This window comes from Polypterus senegalus, chromosome 10, assembly GCF_016835505.1.
Source record: "Polypterus senegalus isolate Bchr_013 chromosome 10, ASM1683550v1, whole genome shotgun sequence".
Classification (NCBI taxonomy): domain Eukaryota; kingdom Metazoa; phylum Chordata; class Cladistia; order Polypteriformes; family Polypteridae; genus Polypterus; species Polypterus senegalus.
Window position 1 is genome coordinate 145156467 of NC_053163.1, and position 26097 is coordinate 145182563.

General features: G+C 38.7%; 1 protein-coding gene across 1 annotated transcript in view; it reads left to right on the forward strand.

Moving 5' to 3' along the window:
• The first annotated feature begins 111 nt into the window (after nt 1-111).
• Nucleotides 112-26097, forward strand: part of hdgfl2 (HDGF like 2) — a 78784-nt gene continuing 52798 nt past the window's right edge. The window contains exons 1-5 of the mRNA XM_039766981.1: nt 112-263; nt 4197-4273; nt 12768-12906; nt 18780-18956; nt 21231-21353. Coding sequence (XP_039622915.1) covers nt 192-263; nt 4197-4273; nt 12768-12906; nt 18780-18956; nt 21231-21353 — 588 coding nt within the window. The 5' untranslated portion in view covers nt 112-191. The remainder of the gene's footprint in view (nt 264-4196; nt 4274-12767; nt 12907-18779; nt 18957-21230; nt 21354-26097) is intronic.

Here is a 26097-nt window from a genome sequence, read left to right on the forward strand (position 1 = left end):
CAGCTCTGTAAACGCGATCTTTACATTTTTATAGAGGCGGGACGAATCGTTGAGGAACTTGTGTTTTAACCAATCGCTGCTGACGGAGGCTGGACTTCCCGTCTCATCTACTAACCTTCTTCCGGCAGCCGGTCGTCTTGCGCTCCCGCATAAACACTGAACCGCGAGTTGCTGAGAGATCGAGAGCTAAGATGCCGCACGACTTTCAGCCTGGAGACCTGGTGTTCGCAAAGATGAAGGGATACCCGCACTGGCCAGCCAGGGTGAGAGGGGACGGGTCCGAGACGCGAATGGATTGAGCTAATGAGATGATGGGGCAACGGGCCGGGCTCCCCGAGGGGATAAGGTGGGCGGGAAGCTCGGCTTTCCAGGAGGCTAGAGTGAGGCGCAGGGACCTGAGACACTCCGGTGAATTGCTGATAGCGTTTGGATGGTACACTCATTCAGCACAAGATGGATGAAAGCACGGATGCTGGAAGATGCTTTAGAAGAGTCTGTGTAGAGGGAGGAACAAATAAGGATCAAGTTGGATAAGTTGACAGGGACAGTTTAGGGACCAGGTGGGCTCGTGTCAGATGGGTTTCGCCGATCAAATCGTTTTGCCCGATGGAACGGATAGGAACAATACACGTACACGCAAGAACCAGTAAGAGACTGACTGGGCCAAGGGAAGAAATCCAGGGTCGCTGATACGAAGAGCAGTACTTAGTCTTGATGGACTGTTTTGTGATCCCCATGGCTGTTGAGGTTTTGTGAATGTATGATTATATTTATGTAATGGATCTTATATTTATGTAATGGATCAGATTCTGGTGGAAGACCTTCTTGTTGTTATATTACCTTTGTAAGTTGCTTTGGAATGGCTTGTGGTGTTAAAATTGTAATATCGATTGGCTCTCATTGTGGTAATACTTTTTCTTGCCCTTGTGGCAAAGAGTGTTTGCTTTTTGTATTTTTATTGGAAATTTAATTCATTTATTTGGGATCAATGGTTCTCAAGTTTACCCCTGGGGTGCAACTTGTGGCTGCAGGTTTTTTGTTTTTTTTTTATTCCAACCAGTTTAACAAAACTGTGGGTCAGTTTAATTGTTTAATAAGCTGGTCTTTTATCATCTCTTATTTTGCATTAAGAAAAATGTGCTGATATATTCTATGGCGTTAATGAACGTCTGTGCCAATATGCATCTACAAAAGGAACAAAAAAGGTTAAAGGTTAGTTCCCTGCTGAAAAGAAGGTTAAAGACGCAACGTTTAGGCTAGGCAGTATAGCCTTCATCAGGTTTGTGCATCTCAAAAGGAAACAAGCAGGTAATGTATAGGAGGGAACAAAGTCAGTGCAGATGAATTGAGAAAGGTGAGCACAGGTGTAACGAGAAAGTAAAATGCTGCCATTAGAGAAGATGAAGGGAGAGATTACAAAGTTAGGCTGTCATAAAGACCTGGAGAAATGTTTGTTCTCAGTGTGCGAATAAGCCTAGCGTCTTCTGTTTTGCTTCAGGAAGTGTCTTTAAAGCCTTGTGGAAGAGCACAAACAGAAAGAAAAATCAATGTGGCTGTGATCAAGGCATGTGGAGTGTTCTACAATAGGCTTTGTTCTCTGAAGTCATAAGTTAGATGTCGCCCTGCATCACCTCTGTAGGTGGCTGGGCAATTCCTGATAGAAATGCAGCAAATAAGATTTTTAGACTGGCAAGAGGCCCGTTGTCTTCTGTTTAATTCACCAGAGGGACCGGTTACATAGTTATTGTTGGCGACATATTTGCAAGTGACACAGCGGGTCCTATTACAGCTTTAATTGCATTGTGGGGAAATGTGTCTCTCTCCTCTGTGAAATGGGCTGTGGGCGCGAGGTTTGTGTAGGTTAGGTGGTCGACCGTTGAAAAGGCTCCTGTGGAAGGATCAGTTTGTAAAATGGAGAAATGTAATGACCTGTGGGGGAGAGTGTTAGGGTGGAATGGTAGGAACAGGGGGGTACAGGTTTCATTATTGGTGTTATTATTAGAGTGACTATTGTGAGGTCTGCTACTGGCTTGATGGAGGGCCCTTTCTATAACCTAAGATGAGAATCTTCTATCAATGAAAAACCTCCTCATTCTGAGTGCTTCATCCTCATCACTGCAGAGGCAATGGAATCTAAGGAACTGTGAAAACAGTGGAATTTTTAGTATGTCAGGGTTGAAAAGGGGCTGTGTGACTCATTTGGACTGTAATACATTATATTACCATTACACTTACATTTTAGCCTTTTTTTTCTTTTCTGATTAACACATGAATGAACAGATTACTGAAGGAGCTGCTCCCCTTTAGCATTTACCTGTCACTGTTCATCACTAGTTATCAGTATGTGGGTATGATTTAAAGAAGAGGAAATCCAGAGAGAAAAAAAAGAGAGTTAAAAAGAATACCATAAAAGAAATTCTGGAACGGAAAAATGTTTGGAATAAAAACCTGCGACCACAGCGGTACCCCAGGACTGAATCTGAGAAACCCTTCTCTACAGCTTACAGAGTAGCCTTGAGCAGAAGAGACTGAGGACTTAACCCAGGTTTTCAAAGGCAATAATATTGTAAATTCAGCAGAATTATTTCACCTTAATTGTCAATCACATACTCGGTGACATCAATGGAAGTTAAGGGGGAACTGCATTTAGGACTGGAGTCTGGAAGCACCTCTGTACGCAAAGAATTGAGAGAATCTGGAACAGAGTACAGAGAAGCAGAAAGTAATATGTGGATAAGATACTGGGATAGCTTAGCTATTAACGAATCAAACCGGTCATAATGGGCTGAATGGTCTTCTCTCATTTGGCAAATTTCTTATGTTCTCGTGTAAAATGGCGGCTTCCCAGTCTACAGTTCTGATGGCAGTTATAGGACACTGAACGTGAGCAAAAAATGTGCATGAAGCAATACTTGCTATACGGGCAGGTTAAGGTACTAACTTAAATTGAATGGTTTTTTTTTCCCCCCTAAATTTGCTTTTTTATCAACTTTGTCACTTACAGGATTTAATGGGGATGAAGTTGATTATATTGGCTGGGGCCAAAAAAAAAGGCACCAACGAGCTGAACATGCATGTATTTGTGATGTGGTGACAAATTCTGTAGTAATGGGGGAGAATACAGTCAGTGCTGAAGCCAGATTTTGAACCTGGGACTCTGGAGTTGTTAGAGAGTAATGACAGTCCTTGTGTCACAGTGCCACCCGCATAAGAAACCGTTTTTTTTTATTTTCATTTTATCACTTGTGTCAAATGCTTAACTAACAGAATGTGAATGTGAAAATGTGATTCATGTTTTGCTTATTATTTTGTTTACAATTTGCTGTAATTAGTCTTGAAATTAGGTCACCTGAAGGGGGATTGGTATTGAGGACTGGCGGGTGTCTAGATTTTTATAAATTACAAGATACAGAAAGACTTGACATTTGTAGTATTTTATTCATCTTGCTCTAATCTGGGGTTTAAAACCATCTGTTAGAGATACTGTTATCACTAATTGAATTATAGTCTTCTACAGGTAGCGTGTATAATAATAGCATTATTTTGAGCACAGGTGGCTGTTTGCTTTCATTAATGTCATTTCCTAGAGTGTAGCTGCTGGAAGGTAAGGCAGGATCAAGCACGGGTCAAACGTGTGCTGAAAAAGACTTCTCAGTCCAAAAGTTCATTTTAAAAAATTTTAGTGAAAATTCAAGCAAACAGTCCACACAAGAATAGAGATGAGTTGTTATACACGTAGAATAAAAGGCAAACAAAAAAGGCAAAATGTTTCTTCTTGTTAAACTTCAATTGTTTCTATACTTCAGGGTGAGTTATTTCTCAATGCTTTACTTCACAATCAGTACGTTCTAAACGTACGTCTCTGCACATACAACTGAGCACATTAAGGCACAGTTTGAAACCGTGTGCCCTCCATGTTTTACCTACGGCAAGGCAGGTCACTCACTGAGACGAATCTGCAATCAGAGGGACAAGAAATCGTAAGAATATACCAATTCAATTCAGCTTGTCGGGGTTGTAAGAACCTCCCATAGACTATGCACTAATATATAGGCAAACATTTAATATAACTTAAATAACTACCAAATGGCTCTTGCACAGAGACCGAGACATCTTGAAATATACATTCACTAAGAGTATTTTATTAATTTTATGAAGTGTTTATGCCATTTACACATTTTTTTTCTTCTTCTTAGATCGAAGATGTTGCTGAGGGTGCAGTGAAGCCACCCCCGAATAAATATCATATATTCTTTTTTGGCACACATGAAACGTAAGTAAAGTATCGGGGAGGGAGGAGAACCCCATCTTGATGTTTGTAGGTTTTTCATTTCATTTTTTGCCAGGGATCCAAGTTTTTTTTTTTTAATTTCTTATTAATGTGGTAGTGCGGCATGGAAATGTACGTTTTAAACACAAAGTGGCAAGCTGTTACCAATGACTTTAAATAAGATGCTTATTTTTCAGCTGTAGAAATATGGAAATACTTGTGCCATACCTGACTAGCTGTCTCACAAAGTCAAGTCAAAGTGAAATTTATTGTCATCTCAACCCATATACAAGTGTACAGACAAACGAAATTGCGAAGCTCGGGGTCCACAGTGTAAGAATCCATCCATTCGTTGTCCAACCCGCTGAATCTGAACACAGGGTCATGGGGGTCTGCTGGAGCCGATCCCAGCCAACACAGGGCACAAGGCAGGGTGCCAACCCACCGCAGGACACACACAGACACACCCACACACCAAGCACACCAGTGTAACAATATGAAGTGCAAATAAAAAATTAACACATTTTTCTAATGAAAATATGAACTGCTGCACCTAAAAAAATTGGGAGTGGTCTCCCCTCGACTTTCTCGTTTAGTCAGATATGGGGATGGATATTTGAGGAGTAAACTGCAGGACAATGATTATTTTTTATATTATGTACATTTAAAGAACCATCAGCAACAAATCAAGTTAAATTAATAATATATTGAACAATTATTATATAAGTAAAGTTGAATAAATCAGACTCGGCAGCAGCATGAATAATAAAAGTACTTTCAGTTAGCGGAAATAGCTCAAACGTTGATAGAAATCTACTTTTTATACCTAATACTTGCATGCAAAATTTGGGCGACCTAAGTGAAAGCAAACTCAAGTTATCGTGTTTATGCACAACACAAAAATGGTATTTTTGGAATGTTGAGATTCATCAAAATCTCAAGGTCAAATTTTTGGACGATTACAATACTTTCCCTATACTTCATATACGAGAAAGTAACAAGCTTGCTTATTGTGTGCCTTACTGCTCTCTGTTTACATAAAGTTTGCAGCAAAAAAAGATGTGTGCTAGCTTAACTACTATAATACTACAACTAAATTACAAGATGCTTAGAGTAGTAGATTCTGATAAAAGCCCTTTTTGTGATTGGCCAATCTGCCAATCACCAAACAGGTTTCCTTATTTTAGTGAGCATCGTCTGATTTATATCCGCACATCACTAGTTCTCCTGATTAAGGTTGTACTATTTTGAACTCCATCTCTGATGTGCTATATGATCCCAAATGTGTCACTTCTTCTGCCAATGTTGTAATTATAGAAGTAGGGGAAAAAATTGTTATAGCAATAAAGTAGTCTAAGAGTTAATTTACGGTGAGAAGGCTGCTATATACTCAATTCAAAGCGTATTTGTTTTTTGTTGGTTGTATGTGTCATCCTGGGGTTATCTTGAATTGTGCAAACTCCTTCTTTGCCATACCAAAAAAGATAATAGCATTCTCAAGTGTGTTTTAATCAAGTTCACAGCTACAAATGTCTGGTGTGAGTCTTTTCAGCTAGGCAGAAACCTTCCCTGGATGGTGGTATTAATAATTATAATTAAACTATACAGATGAGTTGAGCATCCATCCATTCTACTGTTGAGGTCATTTCATTCAGTGTTTGCAGTCCTCACCCTGGCAGCATTAGGCATATGGCAGGAATTAACAATGGATAAAATGCCAGTCCATGGACTGGCCTACCAACATATATTAACCCACACACATACTGTATAGTACCTGGTTAGAATGGTGAGTTAATCCAAAATGTATAAATTGCAGCTTTTTTGAATGTGAGCATGCAATTATTTTTTTATTTATGAGTTCAGATCCACTGTGGCAAAGTGGTATAGTAGTTAGTTTGGCTTCGTCATTGATCTAGCAATCCCAGGCTAAAATCTCACACCTGGTAGTTGTTCATGTAGACTTTACATGTTCTCCCATTTCCTTTGTGTTTTCATCCCATATTTCCAAAGACATGTATAGTAGGAGAATTGGCAGTTCTTAATTAAATCATTTTGGTTCTGTATGTGAGTGGGTCTTCCGCCTGTTGCTGCTTTGACTCTCCGTGATCCTGTATTGGATTGAGTAGATTGCAGAGTTCTATTTTATGTATTGTTGATCAGGTTCAACCTGAAATAAAGCTAATCTGTGAATGTAGCACTTATTTAAATTAACAACTGACTACAACTTGCCTCACAGAGAACAGAAATATTTTGCTTTTCTCCACTCTGTTAGCTGTTTAATATTTGGGCAGTATGAATTGATGTGTTCGAATCCATTGGGGAATTGTGTGAAACATCACCTTAGATTTTCATCACAGTGTACAAATATACATTTTACAAACGTTCATATTAATAATTTTAGAAGCTACCAAGTATATATAGTTACCACAAGTAAAGACTGTATTTCTTATTATATGTTATCATACAATTGCAAGCTGTATAATGCATTTCATTAACTATTTATTTGCATTATTAATAACTCAAGTGTTATATGTTTCTGTTTTTCATTAGATAGATAAATGGATAGACAGAACTTTATTTGTCCTTAAGGGGAAATTATTTGGTCTGATCTGTGCCTTTGGAAATTTGCTTTATTAAAGTTAAACTGTAATACTTGACTAAAATAGGCCAAGTCAGTTGGATCAATGACATGAGTATGAACAGGTATAGCAGCTGCCATGATCTGGAGTGCTGTGTTTTGATCTCCTTATTACAAAAGACATAGCAGAGTAATGAGACAAAAGAAAACCAGTGCTAGAAAAATTGCAGCGACTAGATTGATTCCAGGAACATTACGTATAAGATATGAAGAATGATTGGAGGAGTTGAACCTTTAACCAGACCTTACGAAGAACATGTCTGAAGTGTTCAAAAATATGGCAGCACTCAGTACAGTAGATTCCAGTTGTTACTTTATGACTTCAGCAAGACCCTGCAGTGACAGATACAAACTATTTAAGGGTATGTATCCAATGGGGAACATGCTCTGTAGGAATGTGTTTTTTGAGAATTGCAGCTCCTACTTTAAACCTATTGCTTTCCAGTAACTCTGGCGGGGATATTTAGAAAGGAGAAATATGGTAATAAGGAAAGGATATATTTAACTTGCTTTTAAATGCAGCTTTCACTACTAATATACATTACAGCAAGGTTGTTGCATCCCTGATCCTGGAGGGCCTTTGTGGCTGCTGGTCTTCCTTCCTGCCACTTTCTTCATCACGGACCAGTTTCTGTTGTTAATTTACTTTTCTTCCCTTCGATTGCTGTGTTTTTAAAGACTCTGTCCTCTTTTTTTTTTTTTTTTTTTTCTTCTTCTTCTTTCTTTCTTTTTTCCCTTAAACAGCAGCCAAACAAAAATGACTCTGTTGACTGAGCTAACAGATGACCAGCTAACTCCAACCTATTTCTCTCCAACCAGTTTCTGAATTAGAAGACTATTCTCGTTGTTAATTAAACCAATTATTTATCTCCATTGCTTGCTGGTGACTCTCATTCTGAAGACAATTTCAAAACACTTGGTTTTCTTTTTTCTAAGAGAATCATCAAAATGTTTTATGCACCTGAGCAAATCAACATTACTGTGACCTTCACCTTTCTTTATTTTCAGATATTGTATGATGAACACAGGTTAGCTGGTCATGTGTGTCTGAAATAGCAAGTCAATTTCAAATAAGGCAGTGGAAGTTAATTAGTAAAAGAAACTGGTCACTAATTAACAAAAGAGTTACAATAAAATCCTACATCCACAGTGGCCCTCCATGACACCCCTGCATTACAGTATATAAAATATACATACGTACATATTGTGAAAGACGAGGCCGGCTACAGACAGACACCGAGACAAAATGTCCCAAAACACACGTTTTTATTATTTTTCTTCTTTTCCACGCTGTACCCACCAATGCGCAAATAGCTCACAGTCCTCTTTCCTTCCCTTTCCGTTTTTATTATTTTTCTTCTTCTGCACACAGCACCAACCAATGCACAAGTACCTCACAGTCCTCTTTCCTTTCCTTCCCTTTCCGTTTTTATTATATTTCTTCTTCTGCACACAGCACCAACCAATGCAGAAATAGCTCACAGTCCTCTTTCCTTTCCTTTCCTTGGCCACCTCCATTCCACCCTCGCAAACTGTGTCCTCTGCCACCCGACTCCGGCTCCCCGAATGGAGTGAGGCGGCCCCTTTTATGTTGTACCCGGATGTGATCCAGGTGCACCCTGATGAACTTCTTGCAGCACTTCCTGGTGTGGCGGAAGTGCTGCATGGGCACCCGGAAGCACTCCAGATGCAATTGGTTCCTCTTCCGGCAGTACTTCCTGGTGTGGTAGAAGTGCTGCCATCCAGAGTTCTGGGATTGTCCAGGCAATGTAATCCAGGGGGGTTGCCCTCATGCGCCCCAGGGAAAATATTGCCCCTCTCCCGGTCCTTCCCTTCTCCAGGCGTCTCGGTGGAGCAAGGTCCCTAGTCGTCTGCCACAATACATACATACATACATACAGAGGAAGACATTCCATGGAATAATATGGTTGTCTTACAGTTTTTCAGTGTGATCTTTGACAATTATATATCCATGTTTGGAATAGGCATTTCTGCTAGGTGCATCTGTACAGGGTGGCTTCCAGCTGAATGAAGCTCCACCAGGCTTTATACTCGTACATTCCACTGACCAATACTATGAATGGTTTAGGCTCTGTTCTTCTACTTTAGCACATTCAGTGAGCTATTTGCATGTTCTACTGACCCAGGCAATATATGAGTTATGCTCCCTTATCCCAATATGGCCATTTCTTTCATTATCTGTGAACACTGAACCTGCTGCAATCACTAAAAGGTTTTAAGGTTCCATCTCACAGTTCAGACATTGCCAGGGGAAAAAAAAAAATCTTCAACTTGTTAGTAAGCCTTATACAGTATTCTGTCCTAATGTATGTATGCACACTAAATGTAAGGATATTTGGCTCACAAATTGTAGTGCTGTTTAGTTATTTTTTTACTCTAGTTACAGAGTAGATTTCACACAAATGTCAGAAACGTTTTCCTTCACATGGAGAGTTACAGATGCCTGGCATTGATTGCCAAGTAGTGTGATACAGAAAAGGATTCTAGAAATAGTTGAAACATAGCTCTCTGTTATAAAAGGAAATCCTGAGATGAGACTTTCTCAGAGATAGTTTCAACTCCCGCGAGAGATATTTTCAGGTCACGCGAGACGAGACTTTTTGCCAAGAGATTTTGACAAGTCCGGCGCTCCTCTCAAATATTTAGAACCACGCTCACGGTTCAGTGACTTCTCATTCATGTGAATGCTAATGCGCAGTTCCTGCGCTCTCGGCTCCAGTCAGGGTCAGAAATAAAAGACAAAGAGTAGGAGACAAAGTTAAACGTTGTAAAGAGGTTCAAAAATGTTGGCGTGATAAACATGCAGAGCAGGTTAGAGATTATGAAAGGACTAAAATTTGAAAGTCTCAAAAAACTGATAGTAAAGATCGCATTAGCGCTAACAAATTGAAAATATGGAAAAGGAAAAGCGAAAAGAGATTGAATATATGGACATAGGTGATATAACAGAAGTATGTAGATATTGTTTGGCTTTAAACTTTAAGTCAGACACTTGTAGATCGTCTATTTTGTGATTACATCAGGGAAAAGTAGTGTTTCTTCCCAATGAAGAGGCCTATCCGCAAGAATTAAAAGATTTGTTGTTTGGTGAAAGTGAAATCCACATATGCTAGTGGTAGAGATGCAAAGTGACTGGTGCGTAGTGCCCGCCCCGGGGTTGGCGAGTGAAGCGAGCAGGGAGCAGAGCCTCCTAGTCTTGATATAATTTGAAAGAGAGTAGATGAATAGGACTGTTGAGACTTTATCTGGCAAAATAGCCTGTTTGTGCAATAATTGTTCTAATGGGGTAGAGTCCTGCAACATAGAATAAAATATTGTGACATAAGGGACCTTTTGTACTTTCAGCAGTTAGACTTTGTAATGGTAATGATTTGCTGTGAAACAGGTTTGTTGCATATTATATGAAAGTGAGTGAGTTTCATCAGTATTTGCTGTGTGTGTATGTTTGATATATGTATAGAAATTGTCTGTTGTTTAAATTTAAAGCATATGATCAATAAAGATTTCTCAGTCAACTTATGTTTATGGCAGCACCTCACCTGCATTTTTACAAATCTGCGCAATTTACCATAATGACTGCAGTTTAGGCTTTCATCAGGCATGAATATATTTACTATAAATCATACATAGCATTTCTGAAGCTTGTCCTTGCACGTATGAAACAAAATCTTTAAGATGTTGTGTTATGTTAGGATTACTACATGAAGTCATGGCACAGAATGCAATGCAAAGCATGCGCACGGTGAGCAACCAAATGTTTTTCAAATGTTTTTGCTTGTCACCATTGTGGACACACGGCTGCCATGCTGTGAAGTTTTCTAAATTTCCATGCGCCATGCACAGCAAAATCTGCACGCTTGTCTCCAAATCTGTTGTCATTTTTGTCATCTGGCCCTCACACCCAGCGTGGACACTTCATGTTTAAACTAGACCTTAAAGTGTAGTGTACTATTTTCATGTCTATTTAATGTTTACATGGAGACAGAGATGAGCACAATATGACCATTTTTTCCCACATCTCATATGCTGCTGGTAGAATAGGCATCTGGCCCAGGTGAACTTTTTCAGTGATTTGGAAAGTGGAATAACAGATGACATCAGTAGCACTTGTGTATTATTCATTTGGGTCTTGTATGCAAATGTGTAAAATAAAAGTTGGGTAAGTAAATATGAAAGCGTCTATCTATCCAATTCCTTAACCTGCTTAGTCCAGCGAGCAAGGCATTATATGTGTTCATATTGTATACATGCAAACAAATGGCTCTGACGTTAACATGGCCGTGCTTTTTATTTACAATGTGAAAAATCCCTAAGTGGAATTTGCCAGGAACACTAGCTATGCCCAGACATACCTGTTCTCCTTAGCGATGCAAGAGGAAAACTCGGCACCCAAGGTGTACTCTGAAAGAATGGGCAAACTCTGGGTCACTGGATTTGGGAGGCAGCAGTGCTAATCCCTGTGTTCTCTGTTCCCCATTGCAATATATTTATTTTAATATATGTAAAGCTGTTCATTATTACTGATGCCTAAGGCAGTCTTTTTATCGAATGCCTCAGGCTCCTGCATTTTCTGTGGACAATTTTTTTTTTTTTTTTAAACTTTCTAATGTGTTTGCATAAAGAAAACAATCAAACACACCTGTGTGGTTTACTTTGGAGGTTATTCAGTCTTCAATGGCATCAATGCAGTTGGAGAAAGAAGGGAGTTAAATCTATCAGGTTCCAGGGGCAGATGTAGTTAAGCATCATAGCATACTGAAGAAAGAAAACATTGAAGCTGTGAATAATGACAGCTGACAGTAGCAAATATAAATGAATTAATAAAGGACCAAGACTCAAACCCTAAGGTCACCACAGAATTCTCTTTAAACAGAACATTCTTGAATGAATGCAGCCATATCATCTGATTCTGTCTACGCTGAAATAGAGAGAGCGATCAAGTAAAATAATTTGATCAACAGTGTCAAAGGCCATGGTAGAAGTGTGTTTGTATATCGATTGATTTATCGATCTAGATATCTATTGAATTAGATATAGATAGAGAGGATGTGGGGGCAGCACGGTGGCGCAGTTAGGAGGCCTGGGATCGCTTCCCGGGTCCTCCCTGCGTGGAGTTTGCATGTTCTCCTCGTGCCTGCGTGGGTTTCTTCTGGGTGCTCCGGTTTCCTCCCACAGTCCAAAGACATGCTGGTTAGGTGGATTGGCGATTCTAAATTGGCCCTGGTGTGTGCTTGGTGTGTGGGTGTATGTGTTTGTGCCCTGCGGTGGGCTGGCGCCCTGCCCAGGGTTTGTTTCCTGCCTTGTGCCCTATGTTGGCTGGGATTGGCTCCAGCAGACCCCCGTGACCCTGTAGTTAGGACATAGTGGGTTGGATAATGGATGGATAGAGAGGATGTGTGTGTTTGTGTGTATTATTACTCCTATAAGCTAGCTTAATTCTTAGTCATTGATGGTTTCTTTCATTGCATATGTATACATAGTCTGGCATGTCTGTACTCCCTTTTAAGTTTAGTGTAAAAGTGGTACAAGACAGTCACTTATGTACAGTAATATGTATAGTATAGCAGGGGACTAGACATAGTACTCGGGACTGTCTTACTGCCTGTTGTTAGACTTGGGGGACCTTAACCTATTAACAGAAACCCCACTGCCCCTGAAGTAATTACATCGTATATAGAGCATACCATCCCATGGTATTGTCAGGTTGAAGGTAAAAATAAATAAATAAAAAAAAAAGTTATAGCAATAGCAACATTTACAGTTTATTTCCTTTTGTTTCCTTAAAAAGTTGGAAATTTCCGTTCTTTTTAAAATACAATTTTCTGTTTTAACATTCAGGGCATTCATCGGAGCTAAAGACTTGTTTCCATATGAAAAGTGCAGAGATAAATACAGTAAACCAAACAAGCGGAAGGGCTTCAACGAGGGATTGTGGGAAATCCAAAATAACCCACATGCCAGTTACACTAATCCTGCGGTGAGTACCCGGAATCATATATTTGACTGTATTTCTAACAATATTTATAAAAAAAAAAAAAAAAACTTGTCTTTTTTCTTTTTCTTCATCATGTAAAGTACTTTGAGCTACATTGTTTGTATGAAAATGTGCTATAGAAATAAATATTGTTGTTGTTCTGTCAGAGAAGACTAGAAACTTTGACACTCCCCCATTGAATAGTTTAGTTTAATTTTTCTTAATTTGTATAAATAGAAGTACTGCCAAAATAAGCCAAGTTACACGTTTTCCTGATCACCAGTGCCCACTAGCCTCAGTTAGTTTTTCAGATCCAGTGCAGATCTAGTTGCTAAAATACTCATTGGCATTTTCAACTGGCAGGATTTCATTTCCCTTACGGTATGACTTGGTTCCTTAATCAAACTTTTTTTTTTTTTGTTTATTATTTACACAGCTTTTCTTGCAAATAAATTTGAACATTCAAGCAGTACTTTGAGGACTACTTTGCCTTTCATGTCACATTTTGAATAATTCAGTACTTTGAGCTTTCATGCTTTTGTAGTTTTTGTATATACGATTTACCTGTAAAAATGAGTAATATAGTGATAACTTAAAATTTAAAGCATCACGTGTCAATAGGCATCATTATCATAGCTTTATTACATGGCATAAAGACAGTCTTGTCGCTATTATGCAGATGCAGGTACGTGTTTGGTGTTGTTTTTTTTTTTGGGTACAGTGATCCCTCGCTATATCACGCTTTGACTTTCGTGGCTTCACTCCATCACAGATTTTAAATGTAAGCATATCTAAATATATATTACGGATTTTTTGCTAGTTCGCGGATTTCTGCGGACAGTGGGTCTTTTAATTTATGGTACATGCTTCCTCAGTTTGTTTGCCCAGTTGATTTCATACAAGGGACGCTATTGGCGGATGGCTTAGAAGCTACCCAATCAGAGCTTGTATTACATAGTAACTAAAACTCCTCAATGATATACGATATGCTTCCCGCGCGGTGCTTGATTGTTTGCTTTTCTCTGTCTCTCTCACTCTCTCTGCCTGATGGAGGGGGTGTGAGCAGAGGGGCTGTTTGCACAGAGGTTGTTTGCCTAGAGGATACGGAAGCTCCTCTAAAAAATGCTGCTTTATCGCGGTGCTTCGGCATATTCAAAAGCACGTATTGATTTTTTGACTGTTTCTCTCTCTCTCTCTCTGACATTCTCTGCTCCTGACACACATTCTTTGAAGAGGAAGATATGTTTGCATTCTTTTAATTATGAGAAAGAACTGTCATCTCTGTCTTGTCATGGAGCACAGTTTAAACTTTTGACTAAAGGGTGTTATTTTATGTCTAGAGGGCTCTAATAATGTTAGTGCGGGAGAGTTTATAAGGGCTTAAAATATATAAAAATAGCAGAATACCCGCGCTTCGCAGCAGAGAAGTAGTGTGTTAAAGAAGTTATGAAAAAGAAAAGCAAACATTTTAAAAATAACGTAAGATGATTGTTAATGTAATTGTTTTGTCATTGATATGGGTGTTGTTGTCATATCTATCTATTTATATATATATATATATATATATATATATATATATATATATATATATATATATATATATATATATATATATATATATATATATATATATATATATATATATATATATATATATATATATATATATATATATATATATATATATATATATAGCAAAATACCTGCATTGGCAGCGGAGAAGTAAAAAGAAAAGGAAACATTTTAATAATAACGTAACATGATTGACAATGTAATTGTTTTGTCATTGTCATGAGTGTTGCTATATATATATATATATATATATATATATATATATATATATATATATATATATACACTGTATATATACACACACACATATATATACATACTGTATATACACATATACATATCTACATATATACTGTATATACACATATACATATCTACATATATACTGTATATACACATATATATACAAATCTACATATATATATCCACATATATATATATTAGGTGGGACTTCATTAAAAAAATTAATCCAATTAATTAGAGGCTGTGTAAGAATTAATCTTGATTAATCGTATGTAATCGCACACGTAAATTTGCCCCAAATCGCAAATGTTTTTTTTTTTAATTTAAAAGGGTTTTAGTGGGTGACAGAATCAAATAATAGACATGGACATGAATATTGTAAACTGAGGCTGTTTTAATTTCTGAAAAAAAGCCTTTAAACTGCATTTGAATTCAAAACAGAAACAAAAATATCATCCCTGGTTAAAATTGGGCAGACTTAAAATAAAGTGGTAGTTTAAGTACTTTAAGTACATTTTCAGAATAGTATTGTCTTTAAATAATAATAACCAAAATTTCAACATAAAGTGCAGTTTTTCTTCTTAAAAAAATAAGTCAGAAACATAAAAGGTAATTTGACCAACTTAATCTTTAAACTCTGAGTAACATTAAATTATTTTGTACATTAGACTAAAACAGTGTGATCATTGAACATTTTATAATTAGATGTAATTAGAATTACTAACGGTCACGGAAGTCCAATGATCCCCAGTAAGAGCCACAAAGTCCGCTTTCTGTAATGCATCTAATTTTGCTTGCTTTTCAGTGTGCACAAAACCATGCTTTTATCAAGGCTTCGCTCGGGTAGTCGAAATGATCAGTCGTAGGAACGCGCTTTATTCCGACTCTAACATTTTTGTAGCTGTGATGTGTGCATCAGTGTAATGGATGTACCAGGAAATCAGGCATTGACAAAAGTTCCCGTTTGCTTGGAATTGAAAGTGTGATTAAATGCGTTATTTTTAACGTTATGGAGTACATGCATGGAAGCTTCTCAGCTGTGCTTGTGCTAATAAAGGGAAACATTTTAAAAATAACGTAACATGATTCTGAGTTAACCGAATATTTTTTCATACGCCCAAAACCAAGGAGATGCGAAGGTAAAATGAATCGGTAGCGCGTACATACTCAGTGCATCCCCTCTCGGGAATCGAACCTCGAATTTCGGCATTAGAGACGAAGACTCTACAATTGCGCCACAGCGTGTGGCTTCTCTATGCGAGGGTATGTACTGTAGATCGGGTATATATATATGTATATATATATATATATATATATATATACCCGCGATTCGCAGCGGAGAAGTAGTGTGTTAAAAAAGGTAGAAAAAGAAAAGGGAACATTTTAAAAATAACGTAACATGACTGTCAATATACAGTATTTGTTTTGAGAGTGTTACTGAGTGTTGCTGTCATCAAGGATTTGATTATCATTATTTCTTTCAATCAGGTTCGTATTTGTAGGATGTGTTGTGTTCAAGTTACATTCCGTGTTTGTCAATCGTTGTAAAGATGACAGGTTTCATTCATCGATTCGTTTCTTACTGCATCAATAAACAGCTCGTCGTCTTCTTTATCTGAGACCTGACACACATTGCCTTTTTCCACCGTGTGCTTTGTTTCCACAGTAGCTGCATTCATGAATATGCTTATCAGACGCTTCATATTTTTTGCTGCCTTTTCAATTGTGTAATTCGGTTTTTGTTCAGCCTCTTTGGAACTGTTGCTTTTATCTGTGCACTGCGCCAGTTCACGTGAGCCACTCGGTGTACTTGCATCGAAGGTTCCCAGCTGTGCTGGTGCCATCTCGTGCTATGTCCATAGCTTTATTTAATGTTACCTTAGTCCTGGCACTTAAAACTTTCTCTCGCAGTTTCGCTGAGTTTGTGTCAAACACCACCCTGACCATCTCATCTTCCTCTCCGTAAGCACAGTCCTTCACCCGTGAGTATTTACCCGTGGCAGTTTGCTATTGGATTGCCGCTGACGGACGGCCTTATATGGGCAGGCACTAAATTACAAACGCCAGCGGCAGCCTGTCTATGAACTTAATTTAAAGTGTAGGTTTACATCGTGCTTTGTTTCCGAAGTAGCAGAACTCATGAATATGGTTGTATATGTCACTCGCTCGCTTCTTATTGTTTCGCTGCTTTCTCAATTATATAATGCATGTTTTCTTGAGCGCTTTTTTGAGGTCTTCCTGGTTTTCTATGTACTGCGTGATTATGTGGGAGGCGTGATGATGTCACACGAAACTCCGCCCCCATGGCGTTGAAGCTCATCTCCATTACAGTAAATGGAGAAAAACTGCTTCCAGTTATGACCATTACGCGTAGAATTTCGATATAAAACCTGCCCAACTTTTGTAAGGAAGCTGTAAGGAATGAACCTGCCAAATTTCAGCTTTCCACCCACACGGGAAGTTGGAGAATTAGTGATGAGTCAGTGAGTGAGTGAGGGCTTTGCCTTTTATTAGTATAGATAACCATACAATCATATTGTTTCTACTTTGTGGATTTTCATCTATCGCGGGGGGTTCTGGAACGCACCCCCCCGCAATCGAGGAGGGATTACTGTAGTACCATTTTTAAAGTAGCAAAGAAAAAGGGGTAATTTAATAGAGGATATACAGTACAGTTATGTAAAGTCTTAGTAGCAATGCTGTCTACATTCAGTTTCCATCTACCTGCCAAATGTGTAAATAAGGTTGTATTCAGACCCATAATCCATAGAGACGAAATATTTCTCTAAGTAACAATAAAGAAAGCCATGGGGCAGCTATTTTTTGGCGTTGTTCTCCATCACTGTTTTGGCTCTGTTTAGAACTAATGCTGCAGCCATGCAATAAATAAAAACTTGTGTCATATAGCATGGTGGCTATACTGCATTTAATTTTGATTTAGTATTTTAAAGAAATATTCCACCCAGAAGTATTTTTTTTGTGTTATTTACCCTACGTAGTTTGTTTTGGTGGCTGAGAAAATTTTTTCATTTCATATCTTCACAGACAAAATGCAGTTGTGCTTGAAAGTTTGTGAACCCGTTAGAATTATCTATATTTCTGCATAAATATGACCTAAAACATCATCAGATTTTCACTCAAGTCCTAAAAGTAGATAAAGAGAAACCAGTTAAACAAATGAGACAAAAATAGTATACTTGGTCATTTATTTATTAAGGAAAATGATCGAATATTACATATTTGTGAGAGGCAAAAGTATGTGAACCTCTAGGATTAGCTTTCTTTAATGACGGTTTATGGTGCATAACAGACCGAGGAGAAATAACTTGGCTTTCTTTTATGATGGTTTATGGTGCGTAACAGACGTGGAAGCCATGACAAAAACCCATTTCGGCAGTGGTAGCCCGATGTATAGAGTCTGGAAGGATTTTCTGGATTGGATGGCGTTATCTCCCATCCATCCGTTGGCTTCAAAGGTGTGCCAGGCAATGTTCCAAGGCTTTATACTCTTTCTTCATGTGCAGGCCCCCACTTAGGTGAATAATACAATTCCAAACAAGACAAAGAGAGGATACAATTTCATGCTGAGTTTCACACACAGATATAGTGCACATTGCCCATTTCGCAGTTTTCCTTGTCTTGCCTTAAAATGCTTGCCAACAGTTCTTATATGGTGAACTTCTGTGTGCTAAATCTGGCTTTGTGTTAGCTGTACATTTGAGTAGAAAGAAAAGTAGATTTATAAAATATTTTTGTACAGAGCACAGTGACATATTAAACATATAAACCTATTACTCCTCCATTATCCAACCCGCTATATCCTAACTACAGGGTCACGGGGGGTCTGCTGGAACCATTCCCAGCAAACACAGGGTGCAAGGCAGGAAACAAACCCCGGGCAGGGCACCAGCCCACCGTATATAAACCTATTACACCATGGAAAAAAAAGAAAAGAATTCTCTTGGACCTTGTCTCATATAATCCACATCTCTGATATCCATTCGTATGTGCAAAACGTTGTTTATTTTTTTTGCATCTGGCTTTGCTTGTTGCACCTGCAGGCAGCTAACTCCTCTGACAGCGAGGCTGCAGAGATAGAGGGTGGCAGAGGAAGTGATGCTTCTGAGGAGGAGAACATCATACCCAAGAAGGCAGAATCTGGTAGTGATGCTGAATCTGACGAAGAAAGAGTAAAGCATGCAAAAGGTGGAGTGAAGCGCAAAGGGGCCTCCCAAAAGGTGAGTATCTCCCTAAGCAAAATATGTGAAGTGTGACTATAATATATATGTGTCTGTCTTTATTTGTACATGTTTAATGTTTGTGTAATAGGATCCATTTAAGTTGGAGACATGACTATAGGGAAGTTCAAAACCATTTCTGAGTTATTAAACATTCCATTTAGCTCTGTGTGATCCATTGAACAAACAGGAAATGTTTTTGTTGTTCTGTATAATGATAACATTTACCCATCTAGTTATGATTTGCTTATTTCAGAACTCTGTTAGACACAAAGGTACAATGCATTTAAGACAGAAGTCAGTAAGCCCTTCTGCTTTCAAACTACTTTTAAGTATTTTTAAGTATGTGGGTATTGGGGGAATATTTTTAGCTAATCAAATGAACTCCATGGACTAGTTAATCTTCATTCTTTTGTCAGACTTCTTATTTTCTTACCTAAAACAGTCACCACTCTCCCAAGGTCTGTCTCACCCGCCAAAGAGCTAGGGATTGTGTGTTAGGCTTGGTTTATACTTCATGTGACGTGACGTGTGCTCCAGCGGATGCTACTGCTTCACAAGCGGTGTACTGTTTTTACTTGTGCGTGTACTTTATGTAAATCTGGTAGATTCCACCAGGTGGCAGTGTGAGATATCACATTGAGAAAACATTTGACTTTGCTGTGTTGTGAATTGCCTGAAACATCCATTAAATTTTGATGACACCTTGCCACAATATCCCTGAAAAGGATGTTTAATGATTACATACATTAATCCAGGGATTCGGCTATTTCAGCAAGCATCAGGAGCGAGACAGAAACAAAATCCCTGGACGGGGCATCATTTTTTTTTTTACACATACACTAGCCTCATTTTAGTGTCCCCAAATCCCCATACCTTCATGTCTTTGGAAGGAAACTGGAGTACAATGTGGAAACCCACCAGGGAAACATGCAAACTTCAGTCAGGGAACACCAGGGTTGTGACTCCCTACTGCAAGGCAGTAGCACTACCGCTCTGTCACCATGCTGCTCCCACATGTGTAATTATTAACAGTATTCATTATTTAAATGAAGTTAACGATTTACCTGTAAAATGTAATATGTATAGTTTAATGCATTTCATCATGAAAGTGATATGAAGAATAAATCTAAGGATTCTAAATGTGCAGAGAGCTGAAATATATTATACATTTAATGTGTTTTGTGTGGCGATCTATTGCTGCTTGCCGCTGCTGTCAGTTCAGGTGGAAGCCCCAGAAGCATGTAGTGATTAACAACTGGGTTGGTTTAAGATGATGTTTGCAGTGGTCTACTTTATTGATAAAATAAACGAGGTTAAAGTGGACATTTCAAGTTTAAAGCCAAAATTTTCACTTTAATCACAAAATAAACCTTTTTACCATGTCCTTAATTTTTTTTCTCAGTGGCTCTTATATGCTGCTGTACACTCTAATGCTGTTGTGATGCTACGAAAAAACGATGTCACAGAAGATGCTATGTGTCATTACGATCGGTAATATGCGATGCTTGAATATAAAAGCACCACAAATTTATTTGCATGTCGGCATTTTGCTTCACCACATTGAACCATTCATCAAACATCAAAGCACACACATCAATTCTCAAAGCGGTTTTCTGTCACAAGTCGAAAGTAAACGGAGACTCTGATGTCACGTGCCAACTTGATCACACTGTGCCCCCAAACTTGTGGCTGGTACTGCAACTTGTTGATGCATTGCATTTATTTCTGAGGATGTGCTCAGAGGATGCGTCAAATGAATGCTGGGAATGAGTGACAGCCATGATGTGTGCGCATACGCGTTCTGAGCGTGAAGTGTAAACTGGCCCTTAGTGTCAAATTCACAGGGATAATGGGTGAGAATAGAGCTTTAAATATATTTTCAGTTGTGTTGAGTGTGAGTTCCAAAGGTTCCATCACAAATTATCAGAAACAGAAATGCAATTTTGTGGGTTTTCATGTAACATTAAGAGCCTTAGCATATGAAAAACAAGTCACCACCAACAGAACATCCAGCTAGTGGCTCCCTAATACCTAGAATTTGGTTCTGGAATAATTTGGACAACAAAACCTGATGCTGCACCGAGCCTCGCGCATGCGCACTTCACCAAAAGACACACACACACACACACACACGGACACCTGGACGCACACAGGGGTTTTATTAAAGATTAAATTACAAATGTTTTGATTTGATTAATACCACATCGTAATGTTACACCAAATACTGTATATATAATTTGCATACATATTTAACTTTTTTTTAATAAACAGATGCCACCCCCAAAACGTGCTCGTGGGAGTTCAAGTGAGAAAGAAGAACCTGATGAAGAGAGCGGTTCACCTACAGAAACTGAAAACACAGAGAGCTCGGAATCTGAAAAAAACAGTGACCAGGTATGTGTTTTAAATCATTTCTGCCGTAGAAGACACCTCCAACTAACACCATTCATTATCATTCCTCTATTTCTGAAACTTTTGGTCTATGTCTCATGGATTTGTTAATACATTTTACTCATATACCCCTATTTTGGGGACGAATGGCCTACCTGAATTCTGGCTATTGGCAAACCTAGCAATTAGTCATCTAATCTAATAATGTGATAATGATGATGTAGTATCTTTTTCTCTTTTTTTCCACAAGAATTGATTTTGCCTTTAACTTGGCAAGAGTTTACATCAGAGTTTTTTGTAGTCCCTGAAATCCTTTTAGATGTGCAGATAAGCCCAAACATACTGTATTGTCTATAGCCAGTATAAACTCTACCAATACTCGGGTGTTTGCTTCATCCATTATATAGCAGCTGATTTTGCATTCCCCCAGTAACTCTCTATTAAGTTCACTTATGCCCCTTTAAGCGTGGCAATTTATTTAAATACTGAGTGCATAAATATGGGCACAAATCTTTTATCATGCAGAAAATTATGAAGGGGTTGGAATATTTTGGCACTTTTGTACATAGTCGTTCGCTTGACCTGTAACTAAGACTCTATTATATGTGTATTTGTACTGCCCATAAGTTTGAACTGCTGATTGAATGGTTATTAAACTGCTCTGTCTGGCATATATTGTACGATTATATCTGATATGCTTTATAATTTGATAATAGTGTTATTACTTTGCTGCACTATCATTGCATCTTATTCTGTATTTTTGGAGCATTTGTAATTTTATTGCATCAGTGGTACTAACAACAAATACTTTTCATAATATAAAAAAATCTTGGTATTAGCATTGTTTAAATGTTTATGTTGGGTTTGAATCTTGGGTCACAACTTTGTCAACTTCAAGTTTGCTTATCCACTCTGTGTTTGTGTGGGTTTTCTTCCAACATTACCAAAGGTGTGCTTCTTAGGTTGACTGGCTAATCCAAATTGGCCCTGAAAGTGTAGGTGCCTGCATGAATGGGCCCTGTGGTAGACTGGCATTTCGTTGAGGGCTTTTATTTTTGCCTAGTGAAGGTGAGATCGGCTACAGGCCAGGGTGTGAAACTTGCCGGCAGCCAAGCATATGATAGAACTTTATTTGTCCCCGGGAGGAAATTTGACTTTTTTACAGAAGCTCTTTAAATAAATGCATAAATAGGTACATATATAAGTAAGTGAATAAATAAAAAATATAATTCACAGACACTCGTAGTCTCCTAAGGCAGTGGTTCCCAAACTTTTTCGATTCTTGCCACCCTTGCTGAATCCAGGTTTTCCCAAGGCACACCCCATCAAATTCTAATTTGCGAAATAGTCAATACATTTTTTTTTTTAATTAAAGGGTTAAGTGAAAAATAAATAAAACCCGTACTTAAGATCACAAAAAATGTAATTGAACAAATTCAACTAATTATAATTAGTGGGATTGTGGTGTAGCAGGTCCGTGGCTACGAAAGATTGTCGGCTTTTAAATAATCCATTCGCCATGTCAGTCTCCGTGGGCGTGATTGTGCAGCCTTCGGGAATTGATGGAGTAATTGGGGCAAGTCACACCTGTATGTGAGGGTACAATTGTTCGCAATTGCGTAATTGGCTTCCTGCGGTGCTCGATTGAGACACTGCATCCACGGAGCCATATAAGAACGGGCCAGCACAGAAGGGGGTGGGGTGGGGTCTTGGAGAGCGAGAGTGTGGCATTGGGGTGAAAGAAGAGAGCCAGCCAGCCAGCATGAATTAGAGAAGTCCGCACGATTCTATGTGCCACCTTGTAAGATGCTAGCAATGCATTGCTTGGTATTGATACCTGCTTATAAAACCTACCTTTCTGTAAATTTAACTCTTAACTTTCTGGTAAAGTAGTCACAAGATTTATTAACCATGCTGGGATGATTGGTTTTTAAATGGTGTTTCAAATTCCTTGGTAGCATGCACTCTGGTGCCAAAACTTTCATACACAGTACACACTACGGCCTCTCATCACCATTGACTTCTGTCAACGTAAAACCAAAGTTCAAATAACTGTCATCATATTTTCGATATTTGCACTTTGGTAACGCTTATTAATGTTTAGTAAAAATATTAATTTTTAAAAATACATATGAGAAGAAATACTTCAAAAACTTCACTTGACTTAATCACGACAATGTACAGTTGATACAATCTCTGAAAACTAAGTCAACACTAAGACTGTGCAAAACCAACAGCTATTTATATATGAACACATAGTACAGAGAAAGTTCGACAAACTACTAAAACAATTGATATACTTAATTATTGTAGAGCGCCATCTAGTAACCATTTGTAGATGGTTCCGCAGACAGTTATTACTAAGTGAGTTACTGGTTTGCACCAGGTCTGCCAGATGTTGCGTCCTATCACATTAAATTGAAAATGGAAATGAAATTATGAACATTTTGTAATATTTCGCGGTGCCCTTGTGAGGAAGAGGTGCACACTTTGTAAACCGCTGTCCTAAGGTAAAAGTGCCTGTTCACACAAGTATTTATAAAGGGAGAAGCAAGTGGGATGCCTCATGCAGAACTAAAAAGCAACTCTGAGTTCACAGATTTTAAAATTTAGTCAGATATGCTTCAAGTCCTTCATACGTTGAAGACTAATAAAATCCCAGTACCTGATGGGATCTTTCCAGTTGTATTAAAATAAGTGGAAGGCATCATCTATACACCGTTATTAGACATATTTAAGCAGTCGTGTTAAAAAGAAGTATCTGAGGAATGGAAAGTTGCAAATGGGACTTCAGTCTTCAAGAAGGAAGACAAAATGGATCGTACTACTTTCAGATCAATCAGTCTTAATTCTGTGCCATGCAAAATTATGGAAACTACAACAGAAAATAAATTTTAAAATTACCTAAACTAAACTAATATTCTAAATAGCAGCCAGCATGGGTTCATGAGAGGAAGGTCCTGCCAAGCCAGTCTTTTAGATTTTGTTTTTGAAGATGCATACGGAGTAGTTGACAAACACAAAGCATACAACATAATTTTCCTAAACTTTCAAAAAGCCTTTGACTCTTTCATCCCACACCAAAGATTAATTATGAAATTAGAAGCCATAGGCAACAGAGGTCACCTACAAAACTGGATCTCTAGTTTGTTAACCAGCATGAGACAAAGAGTACAGATATGAAGAGAATGCTCCACATGGAGTGAGGTCATCAGTGGTCTGTCCTTGGTCAGTTACTTTTTCTGATTTATGTTAATGGAATTGATTTTGGTATAGTTAGTAAATTTGTGAAATTTGAAGATGACCCTAAAATTGGAGGCATGGCAGACACTGAGGAGGCAGAAGAAAGATTTCTTTTTCAAAAAAGACCTGGACTTCCTTCAGAACTGGGCAAACACCTGGAAAATGCAATTTAAAGTAGCAAAGTGCTATACATGGGCAAAAGACAAAATCAGTTAAAAGTACAAGAAGGGAGACACTGTCTCAGGAAGCAACCTCTGAAAAGGATTTAGGGGTTTATGTTGATTCAACATTTTCATTGACTAACCAATGCACAGAAGCAATTAAAAAGGCAAATAAAATGTTAGGTTGTTTCATAAAAACTGTTGAATTAAAAAAGACGTTATGCTCAAATTATATAATAAACTAAACTCAGCAAAAAAAGAAACGTCCTCTGACTTTCAACTGTTTTTACTTTCAGTAAACGTAATGTGTAAATATTTGTATGAAGACTAAAAGAGTCAACACCATAAGACATAAACTAAAAATGTTTCACAATGTGTCCCTGAATGAAGGGAGGCTCAAAATCAAAAGTACCAGTCAGTATCTGGTGTGGCCACCAGCTGCTTGAAGTACTGCAGTGCATCTCCTCCTCATGGACTGGACCAGATTTGTCAGTTCTTGCTGTGAGATGTTACCCCACTCTTCCACCAAGGCACCTGCAAGTTCCTGGACATTTCTGGGGGGAATGGCCCTAGCCCTCACCCTGCGATCCAACAGGTCCCAGACGTGCTCAATGGGATTGAGATCCGGGCTCTTCGCTGGCCATGGCAGAACACTAACATTGCTGTCATGCAGAAACTCGCGCACAGAACGAGCAGTATGGCTGGTGGCATTGTCCTGCTGGAGGATCATGTCCGGATGAGCATGCATAAAGGGTACCACATAAGGGAGGTGGATGTCTTCCCTGTACCGCAAAGCATTGAGATTGCCTGCAATGACAACAAGCTCAGTCCGATGGTGATGTGATATACCGCCCCAGACCGTGACGGACCCCCCACCTCCAAATCAATCCCGCTCCAGGGTACAGGCCTCGGTGTAACGCTCATTCCTTCGACGATAAACACGAATCCATCCATCACCCCTGGTGAGACAAAACCGTGACTCATCAGTGAACAGCACTTTTGCCACTCCTGTCTGGTCCAGCGAAGGTGGGTTTGTGCCTGTAGGCGGCGTTGTTGCTGGTGATGTCTGGTAAAGACCTGCCTTACAACAGGCCTACAAGCCCTCAGTCCAGCCTCTCTCAGCCTATTGCGGACAGTCTGAGCACTGATGGAGGGATTGTGTGTTCCTGGTGTGACTTGGGCAGTTGTTGTGGCCATCCTGTACCTGTCACGCAGGTGTGATATTCGGATGTACCGATCCTGTGCAGGTGTTGTTACACGTGGTCTTCCACTGCGAGGATGATCAGCTGTCCTTCCTGTCTCCCTGTAGCGCTGTCTTAGGCGTCTCACAGTGCGGACATGGC